This window comes from Sphaerodactylus townsendi, linkage group LG07 (assembly GCF_021028975.2).
Source record: "Sphaerodactylus townsendi isolate TG3544 linkage group LG07, MPM_Stown_v2.3, whole genome shotgun sequence".
In the NCBI taxonomy this organism is placed as follows: Eukaryota; Metazoa; Chordata; class Lepidosauria; order Squamata; family Sphaerodactylidae; genus Sphaerodactylus; species Sphaerodactylus townsendi.
In genome coordinates this window covers 39232751-39257854 of record NC_059431.1, presented here as the reverse complement: position 1 = coordinate 39257854, position 25104 = coordinate 39232751, and the positions used below count along the sequence as shown (strand labels likewise).

At 38.2% G+C, this 25104-nt stretch overlaps 1 protein-coding gene across 2 annotated transcripts in view; it reads left to right on the top strand.

Annotated features, from left to right (window-relative positions):
• Positions 1-409: 409 nt before the first annotated feature.
• Positions 410-25104, top strand: part of ACOT12 (acyl-CoA thioesterase 12) — a 34595-nt gene continuing 9900 nt past the window's right edge. The window contains exons 1-9 of one of the 2 annotated variants that reach the window (XM_048502963.1): positions 410-690; positions 9025-9094; positions 11763-11823; positions 13161-13262; positions 15132-15267; positions 17010-17166; positions 19031-19150; positions 20252-20402; positions 21245-21300. In XM_048502963.1, coding sequence (XP_048358920.1) covers positions 573-690; positions 9025-9094; positions 11763-11823; positions 13161-13262; positions 15132-15267; positions 17010-17166; positions 19031-19150; positions 20252-20402; positions 21245-21300 — 971 coding nt within the window. In that variant the 5' untranslated portion in view covers positions 410-572. The remainder of the gene's footprint in view (positions 691-9024; positions 9095-11762; positions 11824-13160; positions 13263-15131; positions 15268-17009; positions 17167-19030; positions 19151-20251; positions 20403-21244; positions 21301-25104) is intronic. The other variant, XM_048502964.1, reaches the window with a different exon arrangement.

Below are 25104 nucleotides of genomic sequence, written 5' to 3'. Positions count from 1 at the left end.
GAGAAGGGGTTACTAAAGCAACCTCCCCCCTGGAGGTGCGTGTGTGCGGGGGCGCCACTGTTTGAATCCCACCACTATTGGAACCTGTTATTAAAATTTTCAGATCCCACCACTAGGTGTAAGTATACAGCAGATTCACAGGAGGAAACTGTAGTCCAGAGAGTATGATTTGTGAAGCCTAGGGAGGGGGATCCTGGTGGCAAGGGCAAGGTCCAAACTCCAAATAGCTTTGCTGGCTTAAAAGTGTTAAATGATTGTGCCTCTATTTAGAGCCGTTTGCCAAACATTGCAATTTTTTTAAAAAGGGAAAACACGGAACAACCGCCTTTGTCCTGTTTTCAGCATCCATTTTTACGCACCCACCTGTTGTGAGGGAAAGCTGAATTTCTTCACCCCCCTAAACAGCTTCGAGGCATTGACTGAGGAGGCTGGCGAAGCGGGGAACTCCCTTTGACGCTCAATGCACATTAGACCAGCTGCTGCTGCTGCTGCTGCTGCTGCTGCACGGGCAGAGACGCCAGAGACCGGTCTCGTGTGATCCTCGCAGGAGCCACAGCGGGAGCGGATGAGCCATGGCCGGCGCGCAAGTGCACATGTGCAAGACCATCTACCCCGCTCATGCCAACTCCCACGGGGCGCTTAGCGCAGGGCAACTCCTCAAGTGGATCGACACCACCGCTTGTCTGGCGGGTAAGCAGGCGCCTTCCCCCTCCTCAGTCGTTCCTATTAGCTCTGAAACGAGTCTCACCACAAGAGGCCCCCTTGGTCACCGACTCTGCGTGTGTCTGTGTCTGGGTGCCGGCAAGTCGCAAATGACTAACGGCGACCTCCCCCCCCCCGCTCCCCCGCCCAGGGTTTCCAAGGGAAGAGGCTCCTTCTTTTCCAAAACTGGTGTAATGAACCGCCCCGCGGGAGGTTTCTGTGTCTTTGCAAAAGCTGCGACGCGCAAACACAAACTCAACAGATTGAACTTGGATCCATGTAAGAAGTGGAATTAGGGAGGAAGCTTTGCCTGATGGATTTCTGCCTTCCATCCTGCTATTAAAAGCAGAAAAAGGTTTGCACTCGCAAAAACCCTTCTTCAGACATCCCCTGAAAAAAGAAGACCACGATGACATTGTTCCTAGTGTTTAGTGGCCAAATCTGAGTAACCGAGGGAGGGAAGCGGCTTGGCTTGCGCCGCCTAATGAACGGGGAAGCAAGGTTCTAACTCTTTGCATAAAGATTACAGACTATCCTTTGCAAAAACAGAAATCAAAATGCTAAAGGAAAGGAACAGCAAATACATGGGCACATGAGCTCCTTTGTTTGTTTATTTATTATTTAATTGTAAGGATTCTTGCTGAAGTTCTAAAGTTTGAAAAGCATTGAAGTATTTTGAAAAGTGTTGAATAGTGGTCAGAGTGTTAGCATAGGATCTTGGAGACCCAGATTCAAAGCCCTATTTTTCACTGGAAACCGACTGGGTTTCCTTGAACTGTCATTCTCTCTCAGCCTAATCTACACTAGAGGGATGTTGTGAGGACAAAATGGTGCCAGGAATATGATGCTGTAAACCACTTTGGACTTCCATTGGGGAGAAAAACAGAATAAATTTAGATATCTATCTACAGAAATAATCTGTGTTTGAAATTGCAATCCCCAGTTTTATCTGAATATCACAATACATGGCTAAGGCCATGATGGGCCTTCCTTTTTATTCTTTGTTTAGCAAGGATACTATAATAGTTGTTAGGTCCCCCATGAAAGCTGAGCATAGCTAGGTTTACATTTTTACATCACTCATCCTGAAACTTGCAGAATGAAACCTACTTCATAATAGGGGACAACAAATCAAGCCACACCTACAACAGAATGCAATGAGTTCCAATTTGGTGTTTGTGGCACCAGTCAGGATTGCATGAATATTACATTATGTGATGGTCTATTTATATCAACCTGGTTTTGAACACGAATATAGCTAGCCACATTCTCAGTATGCAGTGATATGAAAAACAGATGAATTATATGCAAAACAATACAAGTGGAAGGAAGGAAGGAAGGAAGGAAGGAAGGAAGGAAGGAAGGAAGGAAGGAAGGAAGGAAGGAAGGAAGGATACCCCAACTAAAAAACACAAAATATCCATTTGTCAGTTTGACTAAATTTACTCTGATTATCAATTCCAGATGATTATCTTTTCAGTTGCTTATACTTTCTAGAATGTTTTCTTTTTACCATAGTTATTTATTTATTGAATTCCAGAGGAGTCATGAGGTGAGCCGAAGGCCTGGGTGAATAGGAAGGTCTTCATCAGACATTGAAACCCTTATATGAATGTTATGCCATTCATAATCTAAATTGTTAATTTACTCATTATTAGTGGCACTTTAAAGATTACCATAATTTATTCCAGAATAAATGTTCATGAGTCAAACTTCACTATGTCAAATGTATGGTGGAGTCCATGACAACAAAATAAAACTGGAGTCTGGAAGTATTTTATTTATCTGGAGGAATTGTATTTATTTATAGTCTACCTTTCTCACGGGGACTTGAAGCAGATTTTTTCATTAATTTTTCAAACAGAAAACCATCACCCAACAAACAACAATAACAAAAAACTTTAAAATACAAACACGGAAACAATGTAACAAAAAAGTTGAATCAGATTATTGACAAAGTATTTGACATTTTTTCAATTTACCTTACAATTACAGATAAGAGAGAAATTCATCAATGGCACTGGGGATTTATATATTTTGCACTTAATTCCTTTTTCATAATATGAAGAAAGGCTTAGATAAATGTTGAATATCTTTCTGATTCATGTATAAAATAAAATCATACCATATCTCACAGAAATATATTTTAGCTTTACCTTTGACCACTCAAAGTTGACAAGTTGAATTTTCTGCCATAGCTATTTGATACAGTTTGGAATACCAAGAACGTAATGTTAAAAGTTCTGTGGTTTTCCGACATTTTGCTATTGCCCTGGCCTAAGTGGTACTATCATCATAAACACTATTAATCTCTTGGCTGCCATTTTTCCATTTTGTTCCCCCTAGATTGTTAACAGAGACAATGCTAGAGTAGCATGGATGATTTAATGTGTAATATTTGCCATTTCTATAAATATATTTCCCAAAACTGTGATGCTACAGAGCATGACCACCACATGTGCATGTATATGCCTTGCTGGTTGCAATTTCTCCAACATTTTGTATTATTTTTTATTACTGACATTTTTTATTCAGGGTGGGGGATTGCTGGAAGCAGCGCAAGGGCATACCAACATGGCTTTCCCTTGCACAGATGTCAAGGGCACTGTGTGGCTCTGCAGTGTCCAAACCTGGCAACTGCCACTGTGGCACAGTACTGTGTGGCTCTGTGATGCCCAATCCTGGCAACTGCCACTGTGCCAGTGTTCCTCTGGCACAGGAGCCCATGCCAATATGGGTGGGAGTGGCCCAAAGACTTTCCAGGTGGTGGGGCCAACTTTAGTCAGCTTCCACAGGGCTTTCTGCCTGATCATGGTGTTACTGCCAGCTGTTGATTTATGCCGTCAAAAGGCATGGTGTAGCCCATTGTCCTCTATGGGTTTTTTGGGGTGACTGAGGATTTCTCTCCAGTTTCTGTTTCTCACATCCCTCTGAAACTGCTTTGGAGGCAGCTATACTATCCCCAGCCACTGCAAATCTGCTCCCTGCCCAGGTCAATTGCACTGTTATTCTAGCAAGATGCACTGAAGTAATATACCATAGGCATAATAGTTTCCAAAAATTCTCCCTATGGACTGTTCATATAGTTTTTCATGTTTTAGTAATCCATAATTTATTCCATATATTTTGTTCTATTTTTATCCCAATATCATCTTCCCATGTTGTTTTCCAACCCATTTGACATACTTGTGTTTATTTCAATTAAATTGAGAATATATTTTGGAAATAATCATTTTGCACTATTCATATGTTTCACTAAGACCTGTTCAAATTTCATCATCTTTGTGGTCTTCTTTGCCTTACTGTAGGAATTATAATTAGATAGTGTAATTGATGAAAAAGAATCCAACTGATTGATTCTCCTTATAGCTTTTCGTTTAGCTCAGGGGTAGGGAACCTGAGGCTCTCCAGATGTTCAGGAACTACAATTCCCATCAGCCTCTGTCAGCATGGCCAATTGGCCATGCTGGTAGGGGCTGATGGGAATTGTAGTTCCTGAACATCTGGAGAGCCGCAGGTTCCCTACCCCTGGTTTAGCTGAATTGTAATGGGAATTACATTTTCATTTAAAAAATTCTCATTTCTGCAAATCCCCTTTCTTTCCATTTAACATATTTCTCTGACTTCACATAAGAAAAAATTGGGATGTAGCATAAATGGAAGCAGTGAAGATATTTCTGGAATTAATTTTTTTTCTATTTATTCCAAATTTTAATGTATGTATAGAAAAGGATTCTCAACCTGTTTTATATCTCTTATTTCCCCCACCGCCACCCTCCAAAGACATTTTTTCAATTAATTCTAGATGTCTTCCAGTTGTTTCCATACCTACTCGTGGCTGTTCAGAGGCCTCTTCCAGATATTATACCATTGTTCTCAACTGGTTTGCTTCTTAATTTTTACTTATGCTAGATTTTTCCAAACTTAATCTAATCTCATTTCAGCGCATCCTGAGGCAAGAAGGAGGTCTGAAGCTGCTCAGGAGATGGCAGCTCTTGCATAAATGCCACTTGGACAGATGTGGATGCATTTACATTGGCAAAGAGGCACTTTTTTTGCTGTGGGGGAACAAACACAGCTGTGGTCCTGCACTCCTCTGAAACACGAGTCCCCACCAGCATCAAAAAGGGCATTTGGGGATGGGGGGTGGGTGGGCTCTAGGCTTCCTGAGCCCTTTCAGCCCAGGAACACCCCCATTTGCCAGCACAGATTTATACTGGCAAAATCAGCAGCGCAGCCCATTGTGCTACATAGGCTACTTGCACAAGGCAAGGGTCAGTGTCTCTTTCAGCTTGCTGTTGATGGTGAAGCAAGCCTCTTCGGAGATGGCTTGGCTCTGCTGTCCCCAGCCATGGCACAACTACACCCACTGTTTGTCTCAAAGGCTTTGCAAGTGTGGTCTTTTGCCTTGATAAATAAAACTAGTACATATTTTTTGCCATTTTGCCAAGTCTTTTGATTCAATTAGGGGGAGTGTTCAAAAGAAATAGTTTTATTTTAGCAACGCTAACATATTTATGACACTGGTTTGTCCATGATTGTCAAATATATAGGATACCATCTTTTAACATCTTTTCTTATTTCTCGGATCCCTGGATGAAACTTCAGTTTTCAAAAATTTCGTTTCCAAAAACATTAGCTGTAAATCCTAATGAATGTTCAAACATTTAGTTTTTAAAATCATCCTGATTCTTGCATCTGATGTTTATTTAAATTATTTGGAAGAGTTATTCCCAGGTACATAAATTATTTATGAAATATTGAAAAACCTATGTCATTTTGGATTTCATGTTGTATTTTAGGTTTTATGTTTATATATAACACTCCAGATTTGTTATGATTGATACGTAGTCTTGCTACTATACTCGTGGATCTCTCTCATTTATTTTTGTAACGCTTCTTTAGAATTTATGACTAATATTTCCACATCATCAGCAAACATATTTATATAAAATGACCATTTATTTCTAGACCTCTAATATTGGTCTTTATGACAATTGCCAAAGATTCTAATGAGACAACAAAGAGCAGGGGTAATGAAGAATGCTCATGCTTGCTTCCTTTAGCCAGGAGGAAACTATGATGATGATGATGATGATGATGATGATGATGATGATGATGATGATGATGATGATGATGATGATGATGATAATTTTAAAAGGCTCGAATTGTAATGAAGGCCAACAACCAGCTAAAGATCTGGCAGCTGTGAAATCTACCATAATTTAGATTTAATAAACCAATATAGATTTAGATTTAATATTATTTATTAGATTTAATAATTAAATCCGTTTACTCACACTCTAGCATTTGATTTTTGTAGGTTGAGTGTATTGCATTAATAAAGTATTGGCCTGTATTTAATTTTCTTGGCAGTCCAAAAATGAAACCCCATTCCAAATGATCAAATGCCTTCTGTGCATCAAGGGGAAAAATTGCTAATGGCAGCTCCTTCTTTTTACAAATGCAAATAGCATTCAATGTGCCATATATAGGGTCCATTATTTGCCTTTGGGGTATTACGGTAATCCTGATTGGTCTAGAGAGACAGTCTCTTATAGTGGTCATTCAAGATGTGAGGACTGCAGTGAATGACTGCATTCTGTCTTTTATTACAGCTAAATTTTCCTCTGCCAGTAATCATTTCAGAGGCTTTTCAGGCAACTAGGTGTGAAGCCCTCAGATCAGGCATGTGCCATTATCCAGCTCAGCTGCACCCACAAATAAAAAAGACTAACAAAAAACTATAGACAAGCAAAATTTAATCTAGCATAACATTAATGAGTTAGTCATTTCATCAGATGCATCCATTAGAGTGATAGTTTTATCTTCCTTCACTTGGTGAATATATATTTGACAAAGTGAGATCTGACTCATGAAATCTTACTCTGGAATAAATTATGGTAATCTTTAAGGTGCCGCTTATAATGGGTAAATTAAAATTTTGGATTATGTATGGCATAAAAGGCATATGGTCCAAGCTTTGGAAAAAAACCAGAACATACTGGAAAGTTTAACAAACAACTGAAAAAGATAATCATGTGCCCATGTTTTTCTTTATAATTTTCCTATTTTGTACAAAATCATTAGTTTTCAGAGTAACATTAGAAATCACATATACACATGCAGGATAAATTCCTTGGTGATGTTTTAAATGGCCTGCCCTGTAAAGTTTTTAAATTTCAAGGAAGACTATCAAGTACTATATGCAATTGCAAACTTCGTTTAGATGAAGTACCACTGAATGACTACTGCATATTTGGAAAAATCCTTGTCTTTTTTTCTGCAATATTTATGGCCACAGGTAATGGAAAGATTTTACTTACTATGTCTTTATTGTCATACAGGAAAGACCTACCATTTTGAATGCTAGACTTCCTTAAAAAAACAGAACTAGGATTTGCTTGAACAATTTTAAGCCATGTGTTACTTTTATTCTACTATATAAAAGGCAAGCCATGTTCCCAGTGATTCACTCCTTAAAGCAAAGGACTCTGGGAGATGTAGTTCAGAGGTTGCTATTTCCCAGACAAAGCAGGAACAACTGGGCTACACCTCCCACAATCATTTTCTTTAACAACACAGTTGTCACTGAAACACCTTCTCTCCCCGCCTCGCAAGAAATTCAACTTTCTCTCACGTGTAAAGCCTTGCCCCACTCTCATGCCCTTCCAAAAGCCCCCACTGGTTTCCTCAGCTTGCAAAAATGCCTGAGGCCAGGCCTGCTCACTCACAGTGACCAGGGTCATGCCTTTGTACTAATGTAACCATTGCTGTTTGATCTGCATTTCTGTCTGATCTGTAACTATCCTGACTTGGGCTTATGACTTTCTTGCTGCTTTTAGTCAACTAGGCCTCCCCTGGCTGGAGTCTGGCATGCCAGCATCCTGGGAAAGAGTAATTGTTTATTATCTTGTCTCTGAGCTTCCAGCAAGGTGGCTCATTGCAGTTATCAGCTACTGATAGAGCAATCTTGGTACCGGGTACAACTGAGGGCGTTTTCCCACTTACCTCTGCCCCGGGCGCCGCTACTGTAGTGCAAGTAGCTGGGTCCCCAGCACTCTCCCACTACAGGTGCATGGCTGCATAACTCAGCCGGCCTGACAAGCTGCCAGCTGTCATACGCCCCCCCTCAGCAATCTGCACATTCCTGGTGCTCTTCCAATGTATGGCGCTCTTTTGATGACTCCCCTTCATGCCTATGGGGAAGTTCGGGCAGGTTATTAGAAATGATGCGCGCTGAGAGCAGCGCGCAGCATAGGGGGGCGTGGCAAGTGGGGAAACACCCTCAAAGTAACTTTTGCCAGATGTCCTGATCTGGGAAAGCTGGAGGGAGGATTTGACTATGATAAATGTGTATCAACTGGCCAGGTTCCCCCAGAACTGGCTTCTCATGTATACTCGATCTGCATGTCCATAATAAAGACTACTGAGCAATATACCAGAATCTAATTATTGGGACGAGATTCAAAGATCTAACAACCATTCAAAGTCACCACTCTGGTGCCCCACAACTTGAAAGAAGATGGTTTGAAGTAGCATCTGCCAGGTCTCTCAGCCCTTTGCCACCTAGCATGACACCAGTTCTACACATGGGAAAGGGGGTGGGACTGCCCTGAGGAGAGCTAGGTGCCAACCATAGCAAATGGGGGGGGGAGGAATGAGAGTGTACAATTAGATCTCTCCACTACCTCGGAGGGAGGGAGGGAGGGAGGGACGGACGGACGGACGGACGGACGGACGGACGGACGGACGGACGGACGGACACTGCCAGAAGCAAGGCTTTCATTGCCCGGCCAGTGACTGGCAAGAAGCTCATGAGTATCCACTCCAACAGTTTTCCAGAGTTCACTGTATTTGTTTGCACAATGAGCTTTACTGCACAATGAGTTGTCTAAATTCACCTTATCTCTGAGGTACCGTATAAGATCGCTGTGGTGTCCCATAGCAAATGGAAGAAACCTGTGAATGATGCTTCAAGAGCACGTCACTGTTAAGGATTGGATAAATAGCCAGCAATGTAATTCAAAGCAAAGTTACATGCTTTGCATGAGAGCATCATTCTAGGAAGAAGAGCACATAAGCTTATTTTATTTGAATGCTTCTATGTCGTGTTTCTGTTCAGCTGGATATACTCTTACAAAGATGCTTTGGCACCAGGTTTCAAACAGATACATGACAATGGCAGACACCAATGTGTATCCATTTAGGGAACATCATATATGAAATAGCCTAAGAAAACAATCATAGATGGAGAAGATTGCTTGGTGTTTATAATTCTCTGTGTTTCCCTCCCCCACCTTTTCCCATTATTTCTTGAAGCTGAAAAACATGCTGGCTTCTCTTGTGTGACAGCATCAGTGGATGATATACTGTTTGAAGAGACTGCCAGGTACAATTCTGCATAGTTACTATTAAACTAAACAGCACTTTTTATTTTCTGTTTAACAAAGATTAACCAGAACATGTAACATCTAAGATAACAGTTCAGTGATTTCTGTATGGCTAGAGGGTTCATTTGGCTGAAAAATGATAAATTCGCCCATTTTGTAAAACTGTTTGCATCATTTTCATCAACTATAGTTAGAACATAGTTAAGTAAATTATTTAAGCCTTTGGCACTGGCAGAAGTTTCAGATTTTTGCTACTTTCTCTGAAATGTTCACACTAGAGATTGTAATAAGAATCCAATAGTTGCATAAGAAAATAATAAACAGGCATTTGTTCCCATGGTAAATATTATGGGTTGGATCCAGAGTACAATAAGAACAATTCTGTTCATGGAACTTTCCACCGGTGGCTTCAAGCCAGCAAGCTTTCTAAAGCACTGCCTTTCAGGTCTCACAGGAAGAGCCATGAATGTGACGTAAGAATCTCTGCATTTGGATTGAAAATTATGCAAAATATTTTTTTGGATGTTATCACCCTGAATACTTTGAAGTTTCCTGTTTCATCCTTTGAATACTTTGAATACCAGAAGTTTCCTGTTTCATCCCTGACATCAAAAATTAAGTGTTTTTACCCCTGTTTTCTCTTTGAGCCTCTTTGAGTCTTATCACCTACTGTCTGGTCCTTTCAGCTGGCGATGCTGGGGGTTGAACCTGAGACCTTTTACATGCAAAGCAGAGGCTGTTACACTGAGCCCCACCCCTACCAATAGTGTTAAATCATTGGTCTGTCAGGCTAGTACTGTCTACCCTGACTGGCAACAGCTGTCCAGAATCTCAGGTCTTTTTGCATCAATTGATAACTGATTTTTACTTGAAGCTACCAAGAATTGAACCTACGACCTTCTGCTCCCTTATGTGAAGCAGCCTTATGTGAAGCCCCCTTATGTGAAGCAGCCTTCAAGAAAACAAGAGAAACAGCTTACCCCTTACTGCTGCCATAATTCCAGCAACAATTATTATGATCGATTTATGTCACACAGCAATACATATGGAAGAGAATATTCCACGAGTTTAAAAACTTTCATGGAAAATAATTTATTTCTGTTTTAACAAAGAAGCTACTGTTCTTGTCTTTTTACCTTGTGCGAATTTATAAGCACGGTTTAAGTACAAAAATATATAAAATAAATTCTTTGTCACTCTTTTTGCATTTTCTTCATATCCTCGAACTGAAAGCTCTCAGTCTGCTACACTTCAAAAGGTCCTCGTCAGTCACAAATGAGAATGCAATGGTCTGTGACTCAGAAATGTTCCTTGAATTCCAATTTCCGGTGCCTGTGTAAGAACAAGCAGCTTTCTTGGTGCTCCTCAGTAATAGCAATAGGCCCACACAGCAAACCACCAATGTAAAAACAGAATGATTAGCCATGGGTGGCATAACAACTTTCCACAGGGCTTATACAGTTATTAGCTTTTGATAATGTGCATGCTCCTGACATCAGAAGTCCTGGGTGCTAGTGGCTGAGATAGTTCACCTGATTCTAGCTACAGAAGGAAAATACTTTGGAAAGAAAGGACTTTTGTGGAAAGATTAGAGAAATCAGTTGAGTCACTTAGAACTGGCTAAATGAATAAAGAGCAAGGAAGGTGGTATGGTATAGCCTGATCTCATCAGATCTCAGAAGCTAAGCAGGGTCAGTCCTTGGAACAGAGCCCTCTGCAAAGACTCTGCAAAGGAAGGCAATGGCAAACCACCTTTGCGTAATCATTTGCCTTAAAACCCCCTTGCTGGGGTCACCATAATTCAGCTGCAGCTTGATGGGACTTTATCCACAAATGATAGAGAAGTGACCATGGGAGCCATTTCTACACAGAAATTCTGCTCCCATGTAGCATCCAAATCACATCAGGGTTTTTTTTAGAGTATCCACACAGTTTTTTCCCCCAGTCATCTTTCTGTGATTTCCTCTACTTTGCTTTGGTTTTCCCCCAATCTGATTTGGTACAATCTTTTAGTAAAGATATGTGTACAGGAAGGTGTGCATTTTTGCAAATCTTGTTCATATCAGCATCATATTCCTTGCCTGAGCCCCTAGACTGCTATTTTGCCTGCCACTGGAAGGCTTAAAAAAATAACTAGTTGACATATTGTGATATCATTATGACATCTTATGTCTCCATCTGCTAGCTCCTCTGAATTCTCATATTTCATTTTCTTAAAACATCTCTAGATTTCATTGTCTTTGTCCTTATATCTCTGTAAAAATGGCTAGGGCAGAGGTCCCCAAGCCTCTGGGTACCTCTGAAATTCTGACAAAGGGATGGGCACAACTACAAAATGGCAGTGGTATGAATAAGTCTACACATTGCCTCTAGTATCAACATTTGAGAATAGAGAAGAACTACCTCAATGCAAACTGACAGTCCATAGTTTGGCTGTAAGAGGTAGACCCAGGCTGATCAGACATAGAATATCCTTCAAGACCTTTTCCATGAGTGTCTCCCACACAATCAGAATATGCTTTACTTCTACCAGCACCTCTACTCATCTCTATAGTAACGATCCTACTGCAGCCAGCTGTGTATGGTTGCCATTGTTGGATCAGGTCCAGTAAAGCCCTCACACTTCATAATATGGTGTTCAATGTAATGAGATCATTTTCTTAACAGAGTTGGACAAATTATCAACATCAATGCAAAAGTTAACCGGGCATTCACTACCAGTATGGAGGTAAGAGTCTGTTTGTTGACTCGTTTTGTTTTAAATTTTAACATACAACTTTAATTACACTGTTTTTAAAAGTAATTACAGCATGAAAGAAAGAAATGTATTAATTCTTGCATATTCTTCCATATAGGTCCATAGTCACTAGGGTACCTCAAATAGGGCCCTGCTCCACATCTTATGACTACTTCTGGCCATAATATAGCTTGGTTTTCCATTCTCAGTTTAAAAGGTCCAGGTTCCCATGATATCCTTCAACTTCCAAGAGATATTGACTTTCTCAGTAGCTTTTTCAGTCCTGCCTCAATTTATCTTTCTGCTCTTTTGCTGCCCGAAATCCATTGCTGAACTAGATTTGAGGGCTGAGCTCCAGGTTATCTTGCATCACACTTGCTTTCTTAGTTGGAATCACTGTTATATTTGTGGCATCTCTTTCAAGTGAACTGGTAAAGTTTAAAGAGCACTATATAGGTTATAGATTATGAAATGATTTTGTTTAAACAAATGCTACAGTTTGTAAGACATCTGTGCCCAAAGTCGATTAGTACAAACATCTACAGAGTTATCTGGGCAATCAGTTCAAGGTGTGTCTTCAACCTAATTTTAGTTTCGGTAGGATTTATAGCATGATTCTAAGAACTTCCAAGAAGTTCTTCAGTGCCGCACTGAATGGCATAATCATGAATAGGCCTGCTTTGACTGGCACTACTAATCTTGTAATCTCCAGTTCAAAGGTAGTTGTGCAATATCTGGGCCACATGTAATAGATGAAGGGAAGATAGCAACGTTTGTATTCACTCATTTAAAAGAAAGCACAATCTGTACTTCATTGCATGAGAGACGATGCCCTGCAAAAAAGGAAAATCGTTGTGAATCCTTACTTGGCTGACTGCCCACTGGTTCCATATAACATGAATATGGGATGTAGAGTATTATTGCTGAGCCTAAATTATGTCACAGGCTATTCAATGGGTCCCCATGACAATATTGCAACCATTATCCAGACAGCACTGCAAATCTCCATGACCTTTTCCAGCAACAATAGATTTCAGTATGAGAACAATGAAAATGAGATTCATCCAAAATGAAAGTGGTTTTTATCACTTCTGGATCTGTACATTCTGGATCTGTACATTCTAGGATAGACTTCTGGACCAGTACATTTTAGGATTCCATGTTGTTGGTATGGCATTACATTATATATTGTGAAAATATAGCATAACTAATTCTGTATTAGTATTTCTTCCTTCATGTTGAAATGGCAGGAACAATTATAACAGTGTGAATTAATTTTCAGTGATGCATGCCTAGAAGTCCATAATGTTGTGATTATCTTCTTGTAGGTTGGTGTCAAAGTTACACTACAAGATCCCCTAACTAATGTTGAGAAATTAATCAGTGTGGCTTTCTCAACCTATGTGGCAAGACCAGCAGATAGTGAAAAGGTAGTATATTTCATTTAAAAACTTCTGCTAGTGAATATATTTAAGAAATCAATGCACAGCTTTTGTTACAGAATGATGCAGCCAGCTGGACTGGATTGTAGGACCATATCACTCTAGTCTTGTTCCATTTACAATGATTCCCAATTTGCTTCTGGACCCAGTTCAAAGCGATGGTTTCAGCCCATACAGCTTATGGCCAACATAACCTTCCCACGTATGAACCTACCCATCTACTCCAGCCATCCTCAGAGACCTTGCTTTGGGTGCCCAAAGTATCAGAGGCTAGATGGGTGGCAATCCAAGAAAGTGCCTTCTCAGGCTTGGTGCCAAAACTTTCAAACTCGCTCCCCAGGGAGATTAATTTGTCTCCTACCTTTATCTTCCACAAGCAGATGAAGATATGTTCTTCTTCTGTTTGATATTCCCTCACTAAGTCTTATAAGCCCTCTTCTCTGTTTGTTTATTTGGTTTTATTTAATTGTTTTATACACACACACATAAACACATACATATACACATATATACATAGATGTATATTCCCAGTGGATGTGTGTGTGTGTGTGTGTGTGTTTCAGTGGATCCTGAATTGAATGGAAAGGCAGCAAATAAGTAATTAATAAATAAATAAATAAATAAATAAATAAATAAATAAATGATCTATCAACATTTCTCACGTCAACACTGTTAGAGACCACAGCCTGTTCACTTCTTCAGGGAGCCTGTTCCATAGGATAGGAACTGCAGGGGAAAATGCACAAGATGTGCTTGATGCCAGGCAAGATATCCAAGCGGGGAAATGGCTAGCAGGTAGCACATAGATAACACCAGCCAAGCACCCTGAGGTATACTGCAGGACAAATCCCAGCCTACTGATTCTACTTCTTTGGTGGGAACTCTTTGTGTCCAATCAGATGAGAAGGACCGATACCACTGAAGAGTTCCTTCCCTAATGGCTTTTTAAATTTTATTTAATATAAATGTCTGTATTTCTGTAGTAGCCCTGATCCCAACCCTGGTTGGGAAAGAGTGGGATAAAAATTGACTAAAATAAAAATTTTAAAAATCAGGATTGCAGATTTACTACTCCATAACAGGTTTCTAAAGAGAGCCCCTGAACCCAACATGTTTCAGCCTACTCATTGCAGTCTCAATATGCCTTTTTTAAAAGACTCTCAGCCTATACCAAACTCAAACATGTTGTTTTCTCTAGTCTTTCACGCACATCTCCCTCAGAAGTAGTAAGTAGTCACCGTCTCCCAGTTCTAATGGCAATAATAATTATGTTGCAGCAAAAATAAGCAGGAGTCCTGTGGCATATTAAAGGCCCGTTCCACACGGGCCTGTGAAGTGATGGCACACTGGCATATATGATGCTGGTGGAGCCCCAGGACCGTTTGCATGTTCCCATGCGGGCAGTCCCAGAGCTGCTGCAGCCTGTGGAAGCACTTTCGTATGGCGGCATCTCTATTCTGTTTGTAAACTTACCTCCTCTTCCCTGCACAGCTCCGCAGGGACAAGGGACCATGCCTCGTAGCCATGGCAATTTCTTAGGGGTCAGAGGGCAGGAGGCACGTTCCCTCATCCCCACAGAGGAGGTAAGTTTACAAACAGAATGGAGACGCCTAAAAGCTGGGCCTCTGACCCAGTACCATTCGCTTGGCACCAGGTTCAAAATGCTGCTGTTGAAAAGACTCGCTCATTGAGCAAATTTCAAAAACAGTGTTTCCCCGCCGGGTGGAGAAGGGGGGAGAGCACAGTCCTGCCTTGTTGTGCAAAAAAGACAGAAAGAATATTGTTTCTATTGCTAGTGTGTTCAAAGTAAAATTTCACTCTGGGCGTGGATTAGGTAATGATTTTTGTTTTGTTTAGGTTAACTTAAAACCAGTAGAACTTTTTACTGCACAAAATTTCATGGAGTACATGTTAGCCGCTGAAAGAAGAAAAATCCGACTAGATCATGAACGTGACTTTAAGAACCTGATGCAAGAACATGGTGTGAATGATGGTCAGTAAAATGAATAGTATTTGGCAAGTATGTTAGTGATAGCGGGGGTGGCTATTAAGACCGGCAAGAGGATACCTTATATTTTATGCGATATTCCCTCCATCCAGATATCGTTAGAAAGTGAGTCCTGAAAGAATTCTAGATAAAATCTGCAAAAGGAGAGAAAACTGTAATACCTTCTTGTTTTCAGATGTTTAAGTATGCACTATTTGAGGAAAGAATTTCTTCAAAGCAAATGCATTTTGCCTCAGGAAAGTTGCTAGCTAAAAAGCAAGATCAGTTAGTTGCCTGTTAGATGGAGAGACCTGGAAAGTCCATGTTTCCTACACTGTCTGTCCACCTGTTAAAAGGGGATTTACAGGTTTTTGAACCCCTAATGTTGGCTGGTTGGGGGCAGGATGATGTGGAGGAGACATATTACATATATGGCTGACGCAAGAGCATCATTGGCATGTTGACTGGTCAGTGTTGGCAGTGTTGCTGTGGACTGCAATACAGGTGTTGCGCTCTCAGATCTTCAGAGTTGTGTCCTTTCTGGCATTCTTTTTTTTTCTGCTGAGAGAGATCCTAAGGGGAGATCCTATCATTATGTTGACCCCGCACCAGCACTGACTGTGCTGGACAGCCTGTGCTGTGCAGGCTCTTGTAAATTGGCCTTATTTGAAAACAAAATCAATGTTTTGGGAAGAATCATAATATTAATGTTTTTTAAAGTTTATTCTCATTTGAAGATTTTCCCTTTCACCAACATGGAGGAAAAGTAGCAAAAGATGTCTTGATAAAAAACAATGTGTTTCATTTTAAGGCCATAATACTCGAAGCAAAACTACTTACACAGACTTAAGAATTGTTGGTGTTTTAAAGAAACATGTTATTTGAAACATGTTTCTTTTCCTATGAATTAGAATTATTCCAAGGATATCACTCATTTCTAGAGCACGTAACATGTAAGATTTTCAATGCAGGGCTTTCAAAGTTGTGAAATCAAACAATTTCTGAAACACTATGTTTTCACCTGTAGGTGAACAACTGTCGTTGTTTCATTATATGAGGACACACAATGGCAGTCTGTGATCTTGATTCCTCTCTCTAAAATATACAAGCAAAACGAAACACTGGATTCTCTTGTGATAATTTCAAGAATTTAAGAATAAAATAAGTTGGCACAAAAGCTAATTCCAAATAACTGGAAAGTGCAGGAAGACATAATAGTGGAATTTGTCTTCTAGATACAAATTGTACAACCTGGTAAGACGGTCTACAGTGCAAGGCAATCAAATGGATCCAAACTACAACACTAGGATTGTAAAATAGAGTTCACTGGGGAAGAAGTCAAACATTTAACTCAGGTCAAGTAGGATCATATGACCAACTAATATGACTGGCATTTTATATGTATTCTTATCTCTTGCTTCCTAAAGATAGGAATTAATAGTCCTGGAAATAGACCTGTAGATCACCTTAATCCAAGACCAAACATCACCAAATTCTAAGTACACATAGCAGGAATATGGTATGATACCATCAAAAGGCAGGATCAGTAAGTTATCCCTGTATTAAAAGCATCCCTACATTAAAAGTTGTCCCTATATTAAAAGTCAGCTCTACAGATTTCAGTGGTATGGCTGCAGGAGAAGACATTTAAGAATTACAGCCATATCCTGAATATAACAGTGTTATGTATAATTGCACTAGTTGATAATATTCAGAGCATCAATGGCTATTGAACTTGTATGTCATAGAACATGTTTGCCGTAATGAGGAAGATGCAGTTTCCACTGACCTCACCCACGTACAAAGCATTGAACTTGTACTACCTCCTCATGCCAATCATCAAGGAAATACATTTGGTGGCCAAATTATGGCTTGGATGGAGACAGTGGCTACTATTTCTGCAAGGTACTGTTCCTTTTCTTCAGCATTCTCGTGTTACAATAGACAAGCCTATTGGGAAAGCAAGCTTTTTGGCTTCTAGTTTAATGATCATTTAATCACGCAGGGGATTCCATCCTCCTCCTGTCACTCAGTACACGTAGCTCTCTCTCTTTGTGTGTGTGAGACATGAATTCCTATTAGAATTCTCTTCACAAAACAGTGGGACAGATTCATTGCCAGAAGCTCGATGTGTCGTTACTGTTCATTATTCATGCAGCACTGATTTGAAACCTGAAGAAACCAATAGTAACTGGCTAAATAAACAGCTAGTTTTATTAAAATTGCAAATCATCACAGATTTTACACAGTCATAACACTATTAGCCTGAATAAGCAACATTTATGTGCAAGCATATACCAAAATACACTGTCATAAATAAAGTCCAGCAAAATGGGAAGGCAGATTTATATGCCATAAAAAGTCATGTCAAACTCTGCAAATACTTTTTAAAAATAAGTGATGAACCTGATGTTGAGATTAAATATTCTAAAAGGAGTCAAAGCAATGCTAAATGGTGACAGTGAACTATTCTGCTTGAGAAATAACTGACCTTGCTGGAAACATTTTGTAAAACAATTCACAATTAGATTTGACCCTTGAAGGTGCCAGTTAGAGTTGATATGGCCACAGGCTTACAAGGAATGAAAATGAAGTTTATAAAAATAAGCAGAACTCAAATAACAAACTGAAGATATGCTTAAAAATGTTTTTCTACAGTTAATATCCTCTTTCAAATGTTATGAAACTGAGCAAGCAGCTTAAAGCCAGTTCTCATTGGGAACATGTTGGAACAAGTTCTGGACTTTTGAATAATTTACCCCAATCATAAAAGCATGGAAGGCTTACCATTTTGTTAAACATTATAAGGTCTTTTAGACCAAGCTTAACGGGGGGAGGGGGGAACTAGAACATTCTCCTATCCATTCTTGACATTAATCTGCTTGTGTCTTTATTGTGCATGTTGCAAATGAGATATTTAGCAATTTAAATAGGAGGAGCAAATTATTCCTAATGAAAAAACAAAGTAATTTGAATGCATTATAAAGATGCACAATTCAATTAACTAGAAACAGATAATTGTGCACGGTTAACAATTCTGGTACATCATAAAGTGTAATTGAATTAAGGCTAACGATAAATAATGGTCCAAAACACTGCTATCTCTAAGCTAAACAGAGGTTAAGAACAGACTTCAGTACTAGAACAAAACAGCAGTGCTCTCTTTTTGGCACAAAGTCTAGTACTTTTAAAAATAAATTTATAGAGGAACTAAGTAAAATGTTCACATATAATGGAACACAGTTTAGGGCTCTTTCTCCAGAATGTAAAAATGCAATAGCTTGCATGGTCATGTGGTTCTGCAAAGACTATTAAATGCATACTTAAATTGCCATTCTTTTAAATACTCCATTGTAAAATAAAAAATTTCCCCTGATATCAGGGGAGCACAGCTAAAATCTATGGAAATCAGTAGGTGGAATTTTTTTTGATATATTACCCAGGCAACATGACTATTGCTTCTTCTTGGTTGGATCCCATGCCCCTCAGATAACCTATTAAATGAATTCCAAGTCAATATCCCTTGGCTCTAGTAGTGCTGATGTTGGAATTTTCCTTCCCTTATGATTTTCTCACCTTATGTAGTAAACACTTCCCAGACATTCATCCATATTACTGGGTGCAAATTCCACTGGAAATAGCATTGCAAACATCCATATATACACAGAATACTACACTTCTTTGCAGTCATGTATACAGTTGCGTTGATATGAACAAAATAATTACATTATATTTATTTTGTTTTCCCCTTTTTGCTATTTTTATTCAGTCGCCTGACTTGTTTTCATCCAACCTTGAAATCTGTAGATATGTTTAAATTCCGGGGACCTTCAACTGTGGGTGACCGCCTTATTTTCAATGCTATAGTGAACAATACTTTTCAGGAAAGGTAAAATGCTTATCTCTACATGTTTCCACCCTAGATTTGTGTTGTTCTGTTATACAAAGTATTTTATTATTTCTGAATTATATTTTTCTTATCAGATTGTAGTAATAATATAAAAAATGGAGTGGCATCCTTAACCAGATGTCAATGTACACTGAAAAGTGAAATTCTGTTTAGGATAGCACTGATAGTTATTCAGTTCTGGAAAAAAGGTATATATTTAAAAACATGTTTTTCAGATCAATAATGTCTCTATATTTGTTGTCTGGCAGAACTATAGTTTGTTGTCACCTATATGCATCTCCTACTCTATATGCACATTACAGTGTAACTTCTTTTCTCTCCTTTTAAATCAACTGGTTACTTACAGCTCAATTCTTTGGAGGGGGCAAATGGGCCGATAGAGGCAGCATGAATCCATGCTGGCCTGTCTGCCCCTCCATCAACATAAGGGTGGGGAGGGCAAATGCCATGGCATCTGGTTACCCCACAATTCCGTGACAGCAAAACCCTGGTATCTGAGTGGATGACAGTGTGTGTGTGTGTGGGGGGGCATTCCTGGGGTGGAGCTGACTGTAGTTGGCTTACACCCAAGCTTTCACACCAGGAGCACCATGGCCAAGGCCTTGGACTTTCAGGTAGTGTAACTCCATTCAGCCCTATGAAGCTAGTGTAGTGTAACTCCATTCTTGGACTTTCAGGTAGTGCACTTAGACTTGGAATGGTATAGTATAGCCAGACCTTGAAAGCTAAGCAGGGTCAGTACTTGGAAGGGAGACCTCCAAGGAAGACCCTGCAGAGAAAGCAATAGCAAACCACCTCTGCTTAATCACTTGCCTAAAAACCCCACCAGAGATCACTATAAGTCATCTTCGACTTGACCACATTTTACACATACATACACACATGGAATAAGTCAGTTTATAAATAATGGAATCTACTGAAAGATCAGGACCAGAGTTTCTGGTGTTATTGTACAGTATGTGATAGCAAGGTTGTTGACTGATACCTCTGTATTAAAATGTATTCTAATTAACTTCTGTATCTGGCAAATTGTATAACATATTACATAAATACATAACATGTTCTTTCTATTTCCTTCAGTGTTGAGGTTGGAGTTCGTGTTGAAGCCTACAACTGTGAAGAATGGGCGAAAGGCCATGCAAGACATATTAACAGTGCTTTTTTCATTTTTAATGCTATAAAAGAAAAGGGAGAGCTTTTCGCATTCCCTAGAGTCAAGTCTACTACAAAGGTGAATTCTTTCTTAATAGGAAATGAAAAAATTTACATAGGTTAGCTCATCACATAATCAATTTCATAATTGCTATATTTATAGAATAGACATTATACTGTGATTTTATAATATCTTATATGGATAAATATGAAAACAGATCCATCGGTGGCTATTAACCACAATGGCTAAATGAATTTCCATATCCAGAGGCAGCATATCATTGAATAATAATGAAGGAGGTGGTTTACCTCTGAGCATCCTCTGGAGCATCTGGCTTGCCTCTGTGGGACTAGGTGGATCATTGGTCAGATCCTGCAAGTCTCTTGTATTCTTATTTTATTGATTTCCTTGGGCACTGGTCTAAAGTGTGTTGGGTTATATTTTACATACCGTTTTCCCGAAAATAAGACCTAGCATGAATTTTTTGAATTTTTGGAGAATGCTTGAAATATAAGCCCTACTCCAAAAATAAGCCCTAGTTACAGATTCCCCAGCACAGCTGATCTGGTCACATGGGGGGCACAAAAAATAAGACATCCCCTGAAAATAAGCCCTAATGCATCTTTTGGAGCAAAAATTAATATAAGACCCTGTCTTATTTTGGGGAAAATATGATAGAAGACAATCTTTAAGGACTAACTTGTCCTCAAGTGAAAATTATTGCAGTGCTGTGCTGCTAGGTGAAGCAAGAATTGCACTTTTCAGTAGTTCAGAAGTTCAGTAGTAGATTTGAATGTTTTATTTTAAAGGATAGCATCCATCAGCAAGGTTTCAGTTGTTCCTTGCTATCAGTCATTCTGGATATTAGAGAACTGTAATTATTTAAAGTTATTTTAAAATAATAAAGATTTTTTTTTAAGGATGGCTTAAGAAGGTACCATGAAGCTATTGCACGCAAGAGAATTCGATTAGCTAGGTAAATCTCAAGCATAATATGAATTCTCAAAATGCTGTTTAAAATACAATAGAAAATATTTCTCATTTGTTGTAAAATTGATTATGTTTGATTTCTGAAACACTGCAATTGTTAGAAATGATGTAGTTCATGAGAAATTCCTGATAAGATGATTAATTATATTTTATATAATTCATTTAGAGTATTTAAAAGCCCTGTGCAGAAAAATAAAATCTGGAAATAGCATGTGGGGGTGGTATTCTTGAGTTACCTATAAGTCATCTTGAACTACAGAAGTACTACAATGGTTTCAGAGAGTAGTTATGTTGATCTTTGGTAGGACAGCTAGACATGAGCCCAGTAGCATCCAAGAAACCAACAGGATATTTAAGGTATGAGTTTTCGAGAGTCAAAGATACCTGAGGAGTAAAGAATCCAGACATAAGAGACTACTTTTTTTCAGATAGTCACCAAAAATATTCAAGAATAGATGTGTACTGGATTTCTAAAATTTTAATAACAAATTTACAGAAAATAAATATACTACCAATGACCTTTGCGGATCACAATCCAATAGAAGCGGCACGGCAATGTAATAAGACAGGAGGAAGGAGATGGAGATTAATTGACAATCTATTGTTGCAAAAGGAAATATTGCAGAAATGTAAAAAATTAACAGGACTGAAGGCACATGTCTATTACATGATTTGGCAAACAAACAGCCTATAAGAGGAAAGCTAATAGAGTAGCTGCACAACAGAAGAAAGGAGCAAATAATGTGTTAAAAAGAATGAAAATACTGGAAAAACAACACAAAACTATTTGTATAAGAAAAATTTGAATGAAATCAAGCATTAAAAACAGATTTGTTTGAAACTGAAGAAATGCAAAAGAAATTGAAAATTTTGAAACATAAATTTTGAGCATGTGAATGAGCTAGAAAGATTTTAGCTCATTATTTAAGAAAGGAAACTGAAAAAAGACAACCACTGGAGTGAAGAAAGGAAACAAAAGTACTTTTGTGGAGAAAGAAATACAAGAACAATTTGTCCAGTTTTTTTTACAGATTTCTACAAAAAAGAGACTATAAAAGATTATATTATGAAAATATGTGTTGAAAAATTTACAATGGAACATAGAGAAACTTTGAACCAGAATAGTAATATTCAAGAATTATCACAATCCATGAAGGAATTGAAAAAGGAAAAGCACCAGGACCAGATGGTCTGGCTGCAGAATGGTATAAATGTTTAGAAGAAAAGCTAATTTTACCTTTACAAGAAATGATTAATGAAATATGTAAAGAGAAAGGGATATCTCCAACATGGCAAGAAGTACATAACACATTAATTTACAGAACTACCAGTCATATAGAACTACCTCAGTCAAATAGACTACCAGAACTACCACAGACATATAGCTCCAGAACTACAGCACTGTGGACCTATTTTGTTGTTGAATGTAGACTATAAATTCTTTATGATGGTCAAGGTGACCAGACTAAGAAGATTTATAAACAAGTTAATTCATGAAGACAAGACAGGATTTGTGCTGACAAGATATATGAAAGATAATGTATTTGTTTGTAATTAATGCTATATAATTTGTTAGGGAAAGAAAAAGAAAGCTGTGTTTATATTTCTTGTTGGAGAGAAAGTATTTTACAATTTTTTGTGGACTTTTATATTGAAAACATTGGGAAACGTATAATGTGGTTCAAAATTTCTCAATTAGATACATAGTATTTACATCAAACAGCATGTCAGAATATTAGTAAATCGTATTCTTGCAGAGGAGGTTCAAACTAAAGAAGGAACGCAAGGCTGTCCATTATCTCGATTTCTGTTTATCTTAGGACTAGAAGTCTTGGCCTCAAAGATCAGGAAAGATCAAAGAATTCAAGGATTAAGAATTCAAGTTATGCTGATGATGTAGTATTAACCATTACCAGTCCTCAATCCTCAATTAAATACTTGATGAAACAAATAGAACTATTTGGACTGTTTTCAGGATATAAAATTAATAGAAAGGAAACAAAAAAAATATAAAAATTTTAACAAGACAGGAAGAAATGAATATTGCCGAAATTATTGAATGTGATGTTACCTCAAAAAGAGTCAAATATCTTAATGGACAAAGTGCTACTTTGTTTAAAGGCAACTATGCAACAACATGGAAGAAAATACAAGAAGATGTACAGAGATAGACTAAGTTAAAAATGTCATGGTTAGGAAGAATTGTCACTGTTAAAATGAATGTTTTACCGAAGCTCAACTTCTTATTTCAGATGCTTCCAATTTGTATAAATGATCAAACTTTGAAAGAATAGCAGATAAATAAAGTTGTATAGAATGGCAAAAAAACAAGGATCGGGTTTACAATTTTAGAAAATGCTGTGCCAATATGAAGTTATAATATCAGGCTGCTAGGCTAGTGTGGATCTTAGATTGGATCAACAACCCACAATAAAGAATTGTTAAATTGGAAGCATAAGTTTTGAATGAAGGAATATGCAATTGTTTATTGGCAGCGAAAGTAGGACAGAACAAATATTGCATTTGAAAGGATACACATGTAATAAGAAATGGGCTGTTGGACATCTGGGTAAAAACACATAAAATGTTAAGCTCTCCAGTGTCACAATTAATGTCTCCAATAGAAGCATATTGTGACAAAAATATAAGAAAATGATATTCAGGGGAAAATTAAATCATGGAAGGAGGTGAAAGATGAAGAAAAGAATATACAATGTTTGATATATGTTCAAATAGTTTCAAGGTTAAAAAGAGAACTGAAAGCAACAGGAGGCTTATTAAGGCTGCTACTAAAATCTTTTGAGGCCAAAATTATATCAGATTTGTTATACAGTGTTCCCATTTGGATAAAAAGGATTTAATAACGATATTGAGAGTATTCAGATAAATTATTTTTGCCAACTTCTAGGAAATATACTGAAAATCTGTTTTCAGATGCGTACTAAGACAATGTTATTAGGAATTCCTCCAATAAATTTACCAGGAAAATAGCATGAATTATTTTTGTATTTATTAACAGCAGCTAGAGTGAAACTAGCATTTAAATGGAAAGCATAAAAATGCCCTGACAGAGAAATCTGGGAACAGCAGATAAGAGAATATGCCACCTTGGTAAAGCTTACTAGCCTTGTAAACAGGTGGCCAAAACAAGAGTTTTATGAGAAGTGGAAGTTATACTTTATGTATTGTGTTAATATGTCTTAATGATGCTTTTACTTAATGATGCTGTAATGTTTTGATTCAATGATTAAAAGATTAATTGATTAATTCTAATATAATGGGTTTAATTGTCTGGAATGCATAAATGATATTTTGATTTAATTTAGATTTAATACAGATACTTATGCTTTTGTTGCTTTGATCTAATTTAGATTAGATAACTATAACTGATTAATTAAAATATAAGGGGTAAATACTGTTGTACGTTGATATAGATATTTTTTAATTTAACTTACTACTGTGCACTTTCCCAGCTAATGGCCAGGCTCAGAGTGGCTCGGACACACAATTCAATAACTTATAAACAGTTCAATATACAAATCAACAACAACAATAAACAGTTACTGTATTAAAATCTTTACTGTTTTTTACCCACATTGCGAAAGATATCTTGAAACATTGGTGTTTTCTACATATGAAACCAGCCTTTGTAGTTTTCCCATTGCTGCTAAGGCTGTCAACATGGCACAGTGGCAACAGGGCTTCTACATAGCAGATTTCCCTGTAGGTTTTCAGCCCCAGTTCCCCTGTGTCCCCTGGTCACTGGTGTTTTTTCAGGTTTTTACTATAT